Source organism: Rhinoraja longicauda, chromosome 15 (assembly GCF_053455715.1).
Source record: "Rhinoraja longicauda isolate Sanriku21f chromosome 15, sRhiLon1.1, whole genome shotgun sequence".
In the NCBI taxonomy this organism is placed as follows: domain Eukaryota; kingdom Metazoa; phylum Chordata; class Chondrichthyes; order Rajiformes; family Arhynchobatidae; genus Rhinoraja; species Rhinoraja longicauda.
Window position 1 is genome coordinate 33,249,303 of NC_135967.1, and position 16,878 is coordinate 33,266,180.

General features: G+C 40.2%; 1 protein-coding gene across 1 annotated transcript in view; it reads left to right on the forward strand.

Moving 5' to 3' along the window:
- The window catches only part of frmpd3 (FERM and PDZ domain containing 3), a 104,483-nt gene that overhangs the window by 65,466 nt on the left and 22,139 nt on the right, over positions 1-16,878 (forward strand). Inside the window, exons 9-12 of the mRNA XM_078411994.1 lie at positions 6,216-6,352; positions 9,885-10,011; positions 12,946-13,035; positions 13,619-13,798. Coding sequence (XP_078268120.1) covers positions 6,216-6,352; positions 9,885-10,011; positions 12,946-13,035; positions 13,619-13,798 — 534 coding nt within the window. The remainder of the gene's footprint in view (positions 1-6,215; positions 6,353-9,884; positions 10,012-12,945; positions 13,036-13,618; positions 13,799-16,878) is intronic.

The following is a 16,878-nucleotide window of genomic DNA, read 5'->3' on the forward strand; positions in this document are numbered from 1 at the left end:
TAGGGGCCCCATGCTGATCTGTGTATGTTAAGTGACTTGCAATAAATAAATACTACTTTAAAAATGTAGGTTCAATAAATGCTTTTTTCGCAACATTTTCGGTCCCTAAGTGTTTTTTCGCAACATTTTCCATCCCTAAGTGCTTCTCACAGCGATCTGTTTCACAACAATTAACTCCCTAAGTGCTTTGCTTTTCCATCCCTAAGTGCTTCTCACAGCGATCTGTAAGTGCTTTTCGCAACAATGTAGCACCCTAAGTCCATCGCTAAGTGCTTTTCGGTAAGTGCTTTTCGCCGGCACGACAGGGGGGGGGGCTGGTAGGGAAAGGGGGGTGGGGGAGAGTAACGGTGGGGGCGACGGGGAGGGTGGGAGGAGGAGAGAGTGGGGGTGGGAGGAGGCAGAGTGGGACTGGGGAGGGGGACAGCAAGGGTGGGGGTTGGTGGTGGGGGGAAGAGAGAGTGGGGGAAATGGGGGTGCTGGGGAAAGGGGGGTGGCGGAGAGTAACAGTTGGTCTGGGGGAGAGGGGCCCCAGTACACTGCTTTGCCCGGGGCCCATAATGCTGTAAAGACGGCCCTGGCCAGTTCCCTGGCTTGGCTGTCCCTACTGCTTGAATTGTTGTAGATATAACTTAACTGATTCTTATTAGCAGTTTCTCTCATTGTTACGGATCTATCCTATAACTCTTTACCTCACCATTTATCTTCTCCTTTAAGTTAGCCTGTCCTTTGTTCTCCTTTCCTACTGAAGTGACATTTGGGCTTGTTTCATTTATTATAGATGTTCTATCTGTCTCACTAGTTTAAAGCCTTTACTATCTCACAATTTATCCTTTCCATAAGGACATCTCTACCATTACCATTTAGGTAGATCTCATCCAATTAATACTGCTTCCTCTCAGAAAATGCGAGAAATATTCAGCAGGTCAGGCAGCAAATGGGATTAGAGAAATCGAGTTAATGTCTCAAGTAAATTACCTATTATCAGAATCTTTTATAGTAGGTGCTTCTATCGTCTTTCTGCCCTTGTGTCAATTTGCACATGGCTTAGACTTTTTTTTAATTCTTTCTAATTTAGCTCATGGTGCTCTCTCAACTGAAACATTTGCCTGGTCCCACCATTGTGATTTGCTCCAAAGTTGCTATTGGTATATTATTGTCAAGTGTACCATGATACAGTAGCAAACTTTGTATGTGAGTTATCCCCTCAAATCATGTCACACATGAGTATAATCGACACATGCACAAGTACTAAAGGTAATGCAAAGAAAAAAATGCCAGAGTGCAGAATCTAGTGTTACACATCATTATCCAATTAGAGTTATAAAGTGCAGATTAAAAAAAGTGCAAGAATCGCAATGAGGTAGATTGTGAGATCGGGACTACTTCCTTAGCTGATGAGAAGAATGTTCAATAGTCTGATAATGGCAGAGAAGTAGCTGTTCCTGAATCTGGTGGTACATGCTTTTTAGGTTCCACCCAACAGGAGAGGGAAGAAGAGAGAATGACTGGGGTATAAATGCCCCTTGATTATGCTGGCTGTTTTCCTGAGGCAGTGTGAAGTGTAGAAGCTGGTTTGTGTGATGAACTGAGTGACATCCACAACCCTCAGCAATTTCTTGCGGTCTTGGGCAGAGCGGTTCCAAACTATGCTGTGATGCTTTCTATGATGCATCTGTTGAAGTTGGTAAGAATCATTGGAGACATGCCAAACTTCCTTAGTCTTCTGAGGAAGTAAAGGCGTTGGTGTGCTTTCTTGCCGTTATTTCAATGTGGTTGGTCCAGGACAGATTGTTGGTGATATTTACACCATCTCCAGTTCGGCACCATTGATGCTGACTGGGGAGTGTACACTACCTTGTCTCCTGAAGTCAATAACTAGCTCCTTCATCTTGCTGACATTGAGGAAGAGGCTGTTGTCTTGACACCATATTACAAATCCCTCCATCTGACATTGCAAAATTGGAATTTCTCCTTTCCTTTCTAAATTCTCCCCATATTGTCTCTCGTTTTTGCATTATTTCATGGCCTGTCATATAACCATATAACCATATAACAATTACAGCACGGAAACAGGCCAGTTTGGCCCTTCTAGTCCATGCCGAACACTTTATCCGACCTAGTCCCATCTACCTGCTCTCAGACCATAACCCTCCAATCCCTTCCCATCCATATACCTATCTAATTTACTCTTAAATAATAAAATCGAGCCTGCCTCCACCACTTCCACTGGAAGCTTATCCCATACAGCCACCACCCTCTGAGTAAAAAAGTTACCCCTCATGTTACCCCTAAACTTTTGTCCCTTAATTCTGAAGTTATGTCGCCTTGTTTGAATCTTCCCCACTCTCAAAGGGAAAAGCTTACCCACGTCAACTCTGTCCGTCCCTCTTAAAATTTTAAAAACCTCTATCAAGTCCCCCCTTAACCTTCTGCGCTCCAAAGAATAAAGACCCAACCTGTTCAATCTCTCTCTGTAGCTTAAGTGCTGAAACCCAGGCAACATTCTAGTAAATCTCCTCTGTATTCTCTCCATTTTGTTGACATCCTTCCTATAATTTGGCGACCAGAACTGCACACCATATTCCAGATTCGGCCTCACCAATGCCCTGTACAATTTCAACATTACGTCCCAACTTCTATATTCGATGCTCTGATTTATAAAGGCAAGCATACCAAACGCTTTCTTCACCACCCTATCCACATGAGATTCCACCTTCAGGGAACAATACATAGTTATTCAAGAGTCAAGAGTGTTTAATTGTCATATGTACCAGGAACAGAACAATCGCATTCTTACTTGTTTCAGCTTTACAGGCCCTTCAACACAAACAAATATACAATAATCAGTTGTACAATAAATTAATAATCAATAATACTATGGTCTAAGTGGATATTATCTATCTACCAAATTATAGAATCCCCGATCATTACCACTTTTAATTTTTCTTTTTATTTACATTTCCCTCCCTCAACATCCCCCTTCCCAACTCATCCAGAAAAGTCTTAGAAAATATACTCAGCCACCCATATCGAGTTAACAACCTTCTTTTCTAAAGCATCATCTATCTTCTTCCTAAAACCTTGTTGCAAAACACAGTGCACAGAGATGGGCACTTTGATGAATTTGATCATGTTCACTGGATGAATATGCCTTGCCCTGTAAGATGATATCAGCCCTTCAAAAGGCTACACTTATCCAAGCTAATCAACTACAAAGCAGTAGCTTACAAACAAGCTCAATCAATCAATGTTCCAACTTGTTACACAGTCATGGCCAATGTATCAATAAAATGATGTATCTCTGCCTGAGTTTAATAAATAATCTCACACAGTAATAGATATTTTTAAAGCGGTCTGTTAATGCTTCCAGCATTGCATTTTTAATTCCAGAGATTATTGTCAGTTGATTAATAACTTTGAGTGAGAAAGAGTTTATCTCTAATAAAAATCAATTTATCCTTTTTTTGGACATTTGCCTCTTGGATTATCTTAAAGTTATGCCATATGATATTTACAAATAAATGTTTAATTTGTTGATTCTATTTGTTTACCACACAAAATAAATTGGAATAAAATTTATTTAAATAAATATTTGCAGTACAATGTTTGAATTTCCAATTCAATAGAACCAGGTAGCTTGCAACTACTTCTCCATGCAATATAACAACATAAATGGTCCCAATCTACTTTGTAAGAGTGCACTTTGATTAAGTATAACCATGTCCAGAGTCCCTTGGCTGGCCTCACATTCCCACTCCCACTCCCACCCCAACCCAACCTCACAATGTTCATGCTGAGATACAGTTCCATTGAGAATGTCATCCTATTGTCCTTCCAGCGAGACGTAGTATTCATGACTGGCTTTGGACAAAGGCATCTAGACATTACAATTAAAATGTGGAGGATAATTCTGTGCCAGCAAGGCAGGCCAAATGTATGTATTGAATTGGTTTTAGAGATGCAACGTGGAAACAGGACCTTCGGCCCACCGAGTCCATGCTGAGTAGCAATCACCTGTACACTAGTTCTATCCTACACACTAGGGACAATTTACAGAAGCCACTTAACCTAAAACCTGCACGTCTTTGGAATGTGGGAGGAAACCGGAGCACCTAGAGAAAACCCATGCGGTCACTGGGAGAACGCATGAACTACACAGACAGCATCGATCCCAACTCTCTGTCGCTGTAAGGCAGCAACTCTACCATTTCACCACTGTGCTGTCCATTGCATTGGACGTTTAGTGTGGAGCGTTGCACATAAATATTGTGTCTCCCCAGGCAGCTGGTGGTGATAAAGGACTTGACAAAGATTGTTCTTTTGTCCATATTTGGAACAAAAGTTTGAGGAGATCTGGTCCTGGCTCAGTGAACAGGTTATTAAAGAGTAGCTGCTCTTTGAGAGAGCTATCAAAGAAATCTCTCATCGCTGCTCAGAGATCAAATCTGTGTTCTGTAGTCAGGTCACTTCAATAAAGCTAATAAAGAGAGAAGGTGGCTAAATTAATTCCATCTTTAACAAACGAGGGGTTCTTCATGTGAATACTACAGACAAGGCTAAAGCATTTACAACATGTTCAACTAGTTATGCTGCACAGAAGATCCATTTTCGCTTCATCCTGGGATTCATGCCATCACAGAAGCCAGCCTTCAGGCAGTTCAGTTCCCTCCATTTAGTATCAAGCTGCAGCAGAGAAGGTTGGACTAGACAACACCACAGCGTAAATACTGAAGACGTGCTCTAGAATTGTGTAGGAACGATCTGCAGATGCTGGTTTAAACCAAAGAGAGACACAAAATGCTGGAGTAACAGCGGCACAAGCAGCATCTCTGAAGAGAAGGAGCGGGTGACGTTTCAGGTCGAGACCTTCTTCTCTAGAATTGTCTTGTCTCTAGCCGAACTATTCCACTACAGTTACAACAATGTGAAAATTTCTCAATGTATGCTCTTTTCATGTAAACCAAGCCAAACCCAACCTAACCTATTACCACCCACCAGTCCATTCTCCATCTTCATTGTGGGATCTCTTAGCTACCTCATGCTTGTTTTTTTGCTTAGCACATCTGGTAACATTCATTACATTCCTGTAATAATCCGTCATCAGGTTGGATCATCTTTTTAATGTACATCTGTTGCTGCTCCCAGCATCTCCTTCTGCACTGTCATTAAACCAGAATTAATCCCTGACTTGATTGTAATGATAGAGTGAGAGACTTGCCAGGTCATAAGGTTACAGATTTTATTGGTTTACATCTTTGATGTTGCTGTTGGTCCACTACATCTAATGGATGCTTAAATTTGTGCTGCTAAATCTGTTTGGAGTGTATCCAATTTAGCATAATTATAATGCCCCTCGTGTTGGTTTGCTGACTACCTGCCCAATACCCAGTCTGCCTGCCACGTCTTTCAGGACACTGCCAGTGTGCTTCTATACTAGTTAGACTAGACTTTAGTTAGAGCTTATATGTTCCCCCTCCAACAGCATGGGTTTTCTCTGATTGCTCCAGTATCCTCCCACACTCCAAAGACAGAGAGGTTTGTTGGTTAATTGACTTATGTAAATTGTAAATTGTCCCTAGTGTGTAGGATAGTGCTAGTGTGCAGGGCGATCTTTGGTCAGCGTGGATTCAGTGGGCCGAAGGGCCTGTTTCTGTGCTATATCTCTAAAAACTAAAAGGTCAGGCAACATCTCTGGAGGACATGAATACGTGATGTTTCATCTGGCGATCATTCCTTAATAGTCAAAAGGATAAAGGTATTCCATAGGATTGAGGCTTTCAAGGTCGAATTGTGTTCTGTGCTGATTTGGGAAACTTTATCATAACTGGTTTAAATTACTCTAGTTCACTTCAATGCCTCCAAACCTTTGATTGATATATATTAACTAAATGTCCATTTCTATCTGGTTTGAATTTCACAACTAGATTTGTGTCGAATGAAGACAGGACTGAGTCGGTGTATCTCCCTCCTCCCACCCTCTATATCTCCCCAGCTCCCTACCTAGCCACACTTCTCCTCTTGTCGAAAGGCCAGACAACATTCTTCTTTTCAGTTTCAAGTATGAAAATTATCACCTGAGCAAAATACCAGAAGGCAACGTTCCCCACCAAAATCAATGGCTCCTTGAGAGGAGACAAGAAAATTGAGACCATAGAAATCTGTATGTTTCTAATATTTACTGGCTAACTTCAAATATTATTACTTTCCTCCTGCAGAGCTGCAGTGATGTGATGAAAGAACGTTTCAGTGGTGACTTGGCAGAAAATATAATGCTGCAATTGACTGCACTGCATATCTACATCACAATCTCTACTGCAAGAACCAATCAGAAGATTACACTCAGAAATGTTGAGTAAGTATTTTTGAGAAGAAAGGTACAACAGATTTGTTTGAGGGGAGAGTGGAGCTAACAACTTCAATTAAGGAGAGGGAATAAACCAGAGAGAGATCATATTGATAGGCATGTCTGCTAAGACTGTCAGCAGACCTACTCCCACTTTCATTTCAACAATAGTATTGCCTCTCCCCACATGAACACTGCTTTCACTCCTCATTGCCATGGAAAGAGCAGTGTGAGCTGAAGGTGGATATAGAGAAATGATCTACCTATACTTTCATGGCAATTGCACCATTAATTTAAAAAATAGTTTAACAGTAAATAATAGTTAACAATACAATTAGATACCCAAAATACTTATTAATTTGGACACAGGAAATTAAGGAACATTTTTACAATTTTGAAACAAACAACAGATTATGACATTATTACCAATATTGGCCCCTGGCAATTTAAACAAGAAAAATCCCAAAGGTCTTAGAGATGGTAAATGTGTTTCTTAAGAAAGTTTTGCAAGCCAACACTTCTACTTTCTGTTCATTGATGATCTAGAAATTATTAGAATTATTATTAGAAATAAAAATTATTAGAAATTAGAAATAATAATTATTAGGAAGTCTCACCAATTCTTGGGTATTGCAACAGTAACTTGATGAAGTTCGACGTGATCTAAAAATAAAGCAATTAAGACCAGTAGCAGATGAGCGTTGTCATGTAAAACGTGCTTGGAATAGACCCAACTAGGTTATAGTCCAAGCCTCCTGTGAAAAAAAAAATTGCATAATCACACATGTTTTATCTGCCTTGAACCACACTATCCTGCAGTGTAAAATAACATAATTGTGTTTTTCTATTCATTAATTCATTAGCATCCTTAAGAATGGTGTAGGTTATGGTTTATACCGAAGATAGACACAAAGTGTTGGAGTAACTCAGTGGGTCAGGCAGCATCTCTGGATAGAAGGAAGATAGACAAAAATGTGCTGGAGTAACTCAGCTGGTCAGGCAGCATCTCTGGAGAAAAAGGACCACATTAACAATGATGTCTTGGAGCAATTTTATCAAACATCTGGAAATGGATTCATCAGCAAAAAACAGGATTTTAACAGGTTGTGCATTTCTCCGCCTGTATTCCTTGAGCTAAAAATGACTTTAAAAAAATGTATTTTACTTTTTAAACAGTTTCATTAGCATGCAATAATCAGTTTCCCAGCAATTTCACTATTTTTTATTTGAGAGCATGAATCACATGCACGTGCACCTGAGAGAGTGTACATTATTCAAGAATCTATTCCAAATCATCACAATCACCAGAATTTCATAATCTGGGCAGAGGAAGATGTCTAATTTCTGGGCAGATCCTAATGCTGGTATATGCACGAATACATTCTAAAAGCACCATTAAAGTTGCTGTAAAACAGCAATGCAAGTGCTTTTGGCTATTATTTAAAATTCCCTGATCTTTCTGAAGTCCATTGATCTAATGCATGTAAATGAAATTAGTATTGATAGGTACAATGGTCGACTTGGATGTGAAGGGCCCAAGGGCCTATTTCTGTCTTGTGCGTCTCCGACACTATGAAGCCAAAACTCAATTTTAGGCCTGGTGGCTATTCCTGCCTGCATTGCAATTAATTGATAATGTAAACCGCCATAAGCAATATCCTGCAAAATTAAGAATGTAGATTTAAAAAACATGCGCAACATAGTGAAGTATAAACTAAACTAACAAGTAAAAGTTAGGGATTATCAGGCAACTGTTATCAGGCAACTGAATCATCCTACTACAACCAGAGAGCAGTGCTGAACTACTATCTACCTCTTTGATGACCCTCGGACTATCCTTGATCGGACTTTGCAGGCTTTATCTTGCTCTAAACATTATTCCCTCATCATGTATCTATGCACTGTAAATCGATCGATTGTAATCATGTATTGTCTTTCTGCTGACTGATTAGCATGCAACATAAGCTTTTCATTGTACCTCGGTACACGTGACAATAAACTAAACTGAACTGGATTATATAATCTAGATATTAGTCAGTACATTTTTTGAGATAGCATGTATCTCTAAAAAGTTACAAACTATATTTTCAAACTTTTGGATTGTTTTAATATTATAAGATTACTGAAGTTTAGTAAATAAAATGTATCAATTAAAAAATGTGCTCAGGCCCTTGAACACCTTAGGCAGCTTATAGGAAAACAATTCGCCATAGGCACCAACAGCAAACAACGGGATGCATACTGGCACCTTTTTATTTACATAAAAAGCACTAGTAATATTTATCAATATACAATCAGATGGAGAGCATCCTGCCTGACTGTGTAGATCAGGAAGCACAATGAATATAATTTGGTGTGAGTTAGTATTTGGTAATAGAATTTGTGGGTGCCCTCAAAACTTTGGCATCAGGAATGAACAGGGCCGGCCAGGAATGAGTTGGTATAATCAAGCCTTGATGTGACAAAGGCACAAGATTAAAATATATCTTGGATTTTTGTAACATTATCAGGGCAGAAAGTACCAAAAGGTTTAGAAAGCTTTGTGATATCGTGTGAGAAAGTAATGAAGAGTAAGAATTATGTGGGTTTGCAACATTCACTGGAAAACATGGTTCGGTGAACTTTAGATGCAAGATTGATTTTCCCATCAGGTAAGCATTGCCAAACTATCTGCGTTAGCTTATTTTCACAGATCCGAATAGTACATGCACCGATATCTGTGTAACTAGGGCACCTGATATAGGAATAAATTCCACAGCATTCCTGACCTGAGTTATGGCACTAAATGTATTTAAAAACTTTTCTTCTGTTGTGTAATTAATTGCATTGATGTTACTGCATTTCATGTTTTCTTCTTTCAAATATTTTTGATCTCCTGAGCAGCTCTAACCGATAGGAAAACAAGGATTTTCCTCCAGGTTCAGCTTGCTAGTGCCAAGGATAGACAGCGTTATTTAACATCATACTCTATGTTATCACATTTACTTTACTCCTGCTCTCACATGGGCCAGGAACTCAAGAGTCAGGAGTTAAGAGTCAAGAGTGTTTAAATGTCATATGTACTGAAACAGAACAATGAAATTCTTACTTGCAGCAGCACAACAGGTTTGATGTACAAGTCTGATGTACAATAGAGTGCGCAGAAAGTGAACAACAATGACACCTGTTCAAAATCCATTTGTTTCTACCCCAATAGCATTTTGCTCATGGACCCCACTTTCGCACCTATCCCAGCCCACAATTTCACCCCTGATGTGTTATTGAACCAAGGAATTATGAACAATAAAGCTCATCAATTGCTTCTATGTATTTGTAACCTCTCCAGTGATGGTATGCTGAAATTAGCCACAGCACTTCAGTCAAATAGCTGGCACACCATAATATTCAAGATTCAGAAACAGAAGTGTGTTTTGATGTACTAAAACTTACAGTCGTGTTCTGTACATTCTTCTGAGCGCCCTGTCAGAATATAATTATTCTCACATATTCTCAAATCTAATTAATTTGTTAATACAATTTGTTTCTCTGTTAAAATTTCTAGAAAGGAATGGGGCCTTGAGCTGTTCCTGCCATCATCCCTTCTGATGTACATAAAGGAAAAACATGCACGGAAAATCCTCTCGCATCATCTTAAAGCAACACAAGCCCCAGGTCCTTTAGGCAAAAAGGTAAAAGAAGATCGGAGAGAGGAGAACAGCTGTGTTATGGCATTGGCAGAAATGTCGAATTGGGAAAACAGGCAGTGCAAAAATGTATCTGCAGATCACAATTCAGTCTTGTACATTCAGTAAGCTAAAGAACTGACCCATTTACACTCTTTCTTAAAATAAAGTGCCAGGGCAGTCCAGCTGAATTACTGCCAGATTTCCCTTGCCTTCCTGATGAATATGGGCGGTCACGGTGGCGCAGCGGTAGAGTTGCTGCCTTACAGTGAATGCAGCGCCGGAGACCCAGGTTCGATCCCGACCACGACTGCTGTCTGTACGGAGTGTTTGTACATTCTCCCTGTGACCTGCGTGGGTTTTTCTCCGAGATCTTCGGTTTCCTCCCACACTCCAAAGACGTGCAGGTTTGTAGGTTAATTGGCTTGGTGGATGTGTAAACATTGTCCCTAGTGTGTTTGTAGGGTATGTGTGTGTGGGGATCGCTGGTGCGGACTCGGTGGGCCAAAGGGCCTGTTTCCGCGCTGTCTTTCTAAATCTCTAAAAGAATAGGAGCAAGTTATGTTTCATCGGCAAGAGCCTTTGAAGAACACTTATTTTTCAGAGGTTTATTTATAAAGTGTCTTTATGAACAAGTAGGACCTTTATGAACACTTTGCTGCAAGATATATCTAAAAGGTTAAGAACAATTATTGGAGATAACCAAATGGAAATATATCAATGCATTCATATTTCCTAAGTTTGCTCATTTGTATCTTCATTTAGAATTCCAGGGTAATATTAATTTTAGGCTTGCAACAGGCAGGCCAGGGATGTTGCTCACTTAAGGAAAATCACCAAGTGTCAAATTAGTTCAATATTGGACACTCAAAAGCAGCCAAGCTGCTAACAAGCTCAGTCTTTGAAAGAGGGGTTGTAATTTTTGAAACAGGGCACCACTGTTAGGATTAGGTTTGTGAAGCCTCTAGGAAGAAGCTATCATCAGGGTTGCTTGGATTTCCAGCACCAGCAGGAACAGGAAAAGAGGGGCTGATGGGATTGCTTGCTTTACAGAGGGAGCTGAAGGGCTGATCACCCAAATGTCTTCCAAGATCAATGTTCCCTCCTCCAACTTTCCAAAAAATAATGGATCTAAGATAAACAAAAGTTATAGTTGTGGAGATACTTATGTCACCTTTTACAGACAGAGATCCAGCCAAATACTGAGGGAAGTGACGATCATTACAGCCATGAATGTATTAGTTTCTGCGTCATTCCATATAATGTCAGGAAGGCACAAAGGCTCCATAAGTAAGAGCAGCTGGCTCACTGCTCCAGCAACCCAAGGCTTACTCCAGTGCCTACTGTTTGGGGTTTGCACATTTTCCATGTTACCACACAAATTTCCTTTGAGTGCTCCATTCCTTCCCACATCCCAAAGACATACGGATTGGTTGGTCAATTTGCCATTGTAAATTGCCTCTACTGTGGATCAAGGGGAATGGAAATGTGGAGGGAATAAAAGGGATTAGTGAAGGATTAGTTTTATTGGGTGTTTAAGGAAGAGCATGAATTCAATACGCTGAAGGGTCTGTTTCCATGCTGTCTCATTCTATATTCTGTTTGCAGTGTGCAGATGCATAAAATAAGATGACAGAGGCTCTCCAGCAGAAACAAATTCTCCTTTTCACTGTACACAGAACCTCTGGCAGTACAGGCATGGGGATTTGCTCAGGCTGAGAATTTCCTTAAAATTCAGAGAGTAAATCATTTTCAATCCTGAATACTCAAAAGAGCTTGCCTTTTTCATCCTGAGGCAATCTGTTGTTCTTGTTACATTTGACCTACTGAGCTGGATATACAGGACACTCTTTGAGGACAGTGCCTGTTATTGGCTTCACATTTCCTTGTGGATTACTGGCGGCTCTGTAGAGTAGCATTAAAATCATATCTGTGAGCTGCCGACCCTTTTGGGAGTCTGCCATGAGAAATTTAAAGAGGGTGTCCCCATAGCTGGAATTCCATGAAAATATTAAGATGGTTTATAAATGCAAATTCTTCCTTGTCTGATTTTGAAGATGGCTCAGCAATCAGCAGATATAAAAATCAGGCTTTTGCAAGAAATTATGAAACAAAAAGTTGAGGCAGGTCCAATAATTGGATAGAAAATGTTTAGAGGGTAAAGGCAAGCAAACTAGCTTAGATGGGTCATGTTTGTCAGCATGGGTAGGTTGAGCTGATGGTCCTGTTTCCGTGCTGTATGATTCTACAACCCTAGCTTGAACATTGCACAAAGACTCCCGGTTATTATTGGTAATAGCTTCCTTCCCATTTCTTCTCTTGACACACAATGCGAAGCGAGCAAAGATTCTTTGCAACAGATCTTCAGTCGGGCTCATCCAGTTTGGAGAACCGTGATCCATGCACCTGTCTCACACCCTATGTTTAGTTCTGCATATATCGAATACCAATATATAAAGCCCTGCTCTCTGATTTTATTAACATTGAATCCCAGAAAAATATGACTTCAGCATTTTCCAAGAATAATCTTTATAAAGTAATGTTTTGAATATTCCTTTGTTTCATTTATGTTAATTTGCAAAATAATTATGAAGTTTAGTGAATTTAAAACATTGCCATTTGTTTATAATTGATGAAAATTCTTGTTATAAGGTCATAGGGTCAGAAGGAATAGGTGTAGAATTAGGCCACTCGGCCCATCAAGTCTACTCCGCCATTTAATCATGGCTGATCTAACTCTCCCTCCTAACCCCATTCTCCTGCCTTCTCCCCATAACCTCTGACACCTGTACTAATCAAGAATCTATCTATTTCTGCCTTAAAAATATCCACTGACTTGGTTTAACCACATTTCTGCATTTGATTCGTGTGGATTTCTTTGGGAATTCATTTTCTGATGTAGCTGGCTATTTGCTGAAAACCTTTCTATGTTTCATGTAGATCTCGACAGTCCAAGCCAAACTACAGTATCTGCGAATCCTAAATGAGCTCCCATTGTATCCTGGAGGACTATTTAACTCCATTGTTCTGGTAATGTTGCCTATCTACAGAAAACTATCTACAGAAATGTTCAATAAAACTAGTAATTAATGCAAATTAGTACACAGTGGGATAAAGTTAATAATAGCAGGCAAAGGGAGCTTATCTTCAGCAGTGGAGAAACTTTCAGTATACATGGAACATTTTTGAAAAACATGTTATTTGATCATAGCCAAACATTGATTTGTCAGACATGTTATTTTTGCAACTTGAGGCTATCAATAAGAGACAGCCATAAGAAATTCAACAGGGAATTAGAAAGAACATTCTTTATCCAAAGAATGGTGAGAATGCAGGCACTGCCCTACAGAGCTGTTGAAACAAGTTGCATTGACACAGGTTGGACAAACATTTGACAGAGAAGGGACTAAAGGAAAACATTTATAGGTTTAGTTGAGCAAAAGCAGGAAGAGGCACGCATGGAGCATTATTGCCAGCAGGGATTGGTTTGGCTGAATGATTTGTTTTTTCCTTGTGTATTCTTATGTACTCTGATGAAATTGTTTTACTGGAAACTATTTGCAATAAACAGGTGAAATGTGCAATTTTTCACCTTTCCACTTATCCAAAACAGGACGCAAAGCAATCAGAAATGACTTTGCTAGTTGGGCCACAGCACGGCATCAGCCACGTTATAGACCTGAAAACAAATCTCACCACCATCTTGGCAGAGTTCGGACGCGTGAATCAAATTCAGTTGTTCAAAGAGAAGGAGAGCGTGGCTCGGGTTGAGCTAACCATATCAGAAGCTAAGGTATGAGAGCACATATAACAAACTCACCATTAACACCACAACAGGATGTAAATTCATTAACGATACTACCATTTCCTACAAATGTGAAGTTTTGAGGTGATATTGCTTGGACTTATAGTTTTTTTTCATATATCACCGCTGAGGATATCATGCAATTTGTAAAAAGGTGTTCGCCATCATGAAGGTATAGTTTAAATGACGGGCAAAATTAAAACCAATGAGACAAATAGCTGCCTTCAAATGGTTGATTCATATGTCCTCTGCAGAAGATAAAATCAGGAAGGTTTTTCTTTAGCAGAAGGCATTCATCATTAATATGCAGAAAGGAACTGCAGATGTTGGTCTATATCGAAGATAGAGACAAAGTGTGGGAGTAAATCAGCAGGTCAGGCAGCATCTCTGGAGAAAAAGAATGGTGATGTTTCAGTCTGAAAAAGGGTCCTGACCCGAAACGTCACCCATCCTTTTTCTCCAGACATGCTGCCTGTTCCGCTGAGTTACTCTAACACTTTGTGTCTATCTTTGGCATTCATTATTAAACCCAGTGCAGCCTTGAAAGAAAGAATTAATGTTGCCTCACCTGTTACTGGACTGCAGGAGGGGAGCAGAAGAAATTAGCTTGGATGAAGAAGATAACTAAATGGTACTGCTTACACCATTTAATGTTAAATTTTGTTGGTATTAGCACTTAATTTTACAACATCACTTTACAATGTAACCTTGGTGGAGTAAGAGTGGTATATTGCTCTGAAAACTGCCATCTGCTAACCACTTTTCAAATATTAAGCATCTCTTAACCTGTGCCATGCAGCAGGAAAACAGCAACCGATACCAAAATAACAAAAGGTGGCTGGTGCTGTTCATCACTGGCTCTCTTTTACTTCCTCTGGTGGCCCCTCTGCAGAGTGAGAGTGTGTATGGTGCATAGGGTGACATCCATACTCTCTAGCCCTGCCTGGTTGTGTGCCTCTCTTGCACCTGCCACTCCTCTTCCAAAATCACCAAATAGAAGAAAGGGTTAGCTTTCGGAAACTTTGTGTTCAATTCAATTGCTGTTAAATTGGCAAACATCCATAAATGGCAGATGGGGGTAGCTTTCAAACCATATGAATATCTCTCGCACTGAAACCCAAGGGACACCATGAAATAAGCAGTGCGATGTCACTCAATAAATATACAGATGCCTTGGTGCAGCTGCCAGGCAGTTTTCCTTTTAATAAACAGAAATCAACATGGCCAATATCCCAGAATCTTGTTTACAAGAAATGCAGCAATATGCACAAATTCTAGAACTATATTATTTTTTTTCTGCGGCCTTAGTTAGCCTAACCAAATGCCCAAGTCCTTGATGTTACTGGGGCTTCGCCTTTGCAACATCCACCTACTGTATAAGTTAGGTACACACCAATGTCCATCATAACTGGATTATGGCACTAAATACTGGCTTCTTTGGCACCGAGAACTTTTATATCACTAAATTTATATTAAAATATTCAGTCACAACCAAAGAGGTTGCTAGTTTAGTATGAGATACAGTGTGGAAACAGGCCCTTAGGCACACTGAGTCCGTGCCGACCAGAGATCCCCATGCATTAGCACTATTCTACACACTAGGGGCAATGTATAATCTTTATCGAAGCCAATTAACCTACAAACCTATACGTCTTTGGAGTGTGGGAGGAAACCAGAGCACCCGGGGAAAACCCACGAGGTCAGGATCCAACTCGGGACTCTGGTGTTGTAAGGCAGCAACACTACCGCTGTGCCACTGTGCCGCCCTGTTTGGTTGATATCTTGAACAAGACCTAATTTCCTCTTGTTAAACACTAGAAAGACTGATGGACTACCTATCCTAAGCTTGCACAACAAACTGCACTTACTTGTCAGATTTCAATCAGCTTGCATCAGTAATGTCTCAGGATGAACTTAACTGTTGCAACCTCAGTGTCCTCAATGACTGAGAGCTGACGTTGCATCCTGATACCTTGTCATTTTGCCTTAGCGTTATCAGTTGTTTAAATCCCTCTCAGTGTTTGGTTATTGCAATCTGTTCCCCATTCTCACCCTGTAGATTTCAGCTCATACACCATTGCACTCTCCAGATCTTATCCTACCCCATGTCCATTTAGCTGGCTTACTTCTGAAGTCCCATTGCATCACAGATAAATTCTCAATTTAATGTGTCAATGCTTCCATAGACTTGCCCCTTTTTATCTCTATATTTCCACCCCTATAACTTTTATAAGCTCTTTTCCCTAGAAATTGGATTTTATCTATTTTTGGTGTTCTAAATGGGCACTACATTTCACCCCATCACCAAATAAGAAGACACCAAAAAAAAATCAAATTATTGAGACAACTTTGCTTTAAGAAATCATTATTATAGTTCACTCCTTTTCAGCAATGTTAAAAACTAAACCGAGATCTTCAAGTACATTATTGCTTTGTAAGCAGGCAATACTAATGGCATTCACATGTTACTCCATGTGAACTGGGTCAGCAGTTAATAAGTACAGAAAAGGTAGCAACAGTGCACTCTCTCACTGTAAACAGACCGGGCCCCAAGGCCATATTGGTCCAGTGCCTCAGCAGTTCATTGAAACCTTCATATCATATCATATCATATATATACAGCCGGAAACAGGCCTTTTCGGCCCACCAAGTCCGTGCCGCCCAGCGATCTCCGCACATTAACACTATCCTACACCCACTAGGGACAATCTTTACATTTACCCAGCCAATTAACCTACATACCTGTACGTCTTTGGAGTGTGGGAGGAAACCGAAGATCTCGGAGAAAAACCACGCAGGTCACGGGGAGAACGTACAAACTCCTTACAGTGCAGCACCCGTAGTCAGGATCGAACCTGAGTCTCCGGCGCTGCATTCGCTGTAAAGCAGCAACTCTACCGCTGCGCTACCGTGCCGCCCATTTATGCAGAAAGTTACCAGCAGCAAATTATAAAATGTAAAGGTGATTTTCAACACACAATATCCCAGAGAAAGCCAATAAATGCAGAAATACAACAAGGAAATGACATCAATGTCAGAGTGAATCATGATAGGAGTGTTCAGTCCAG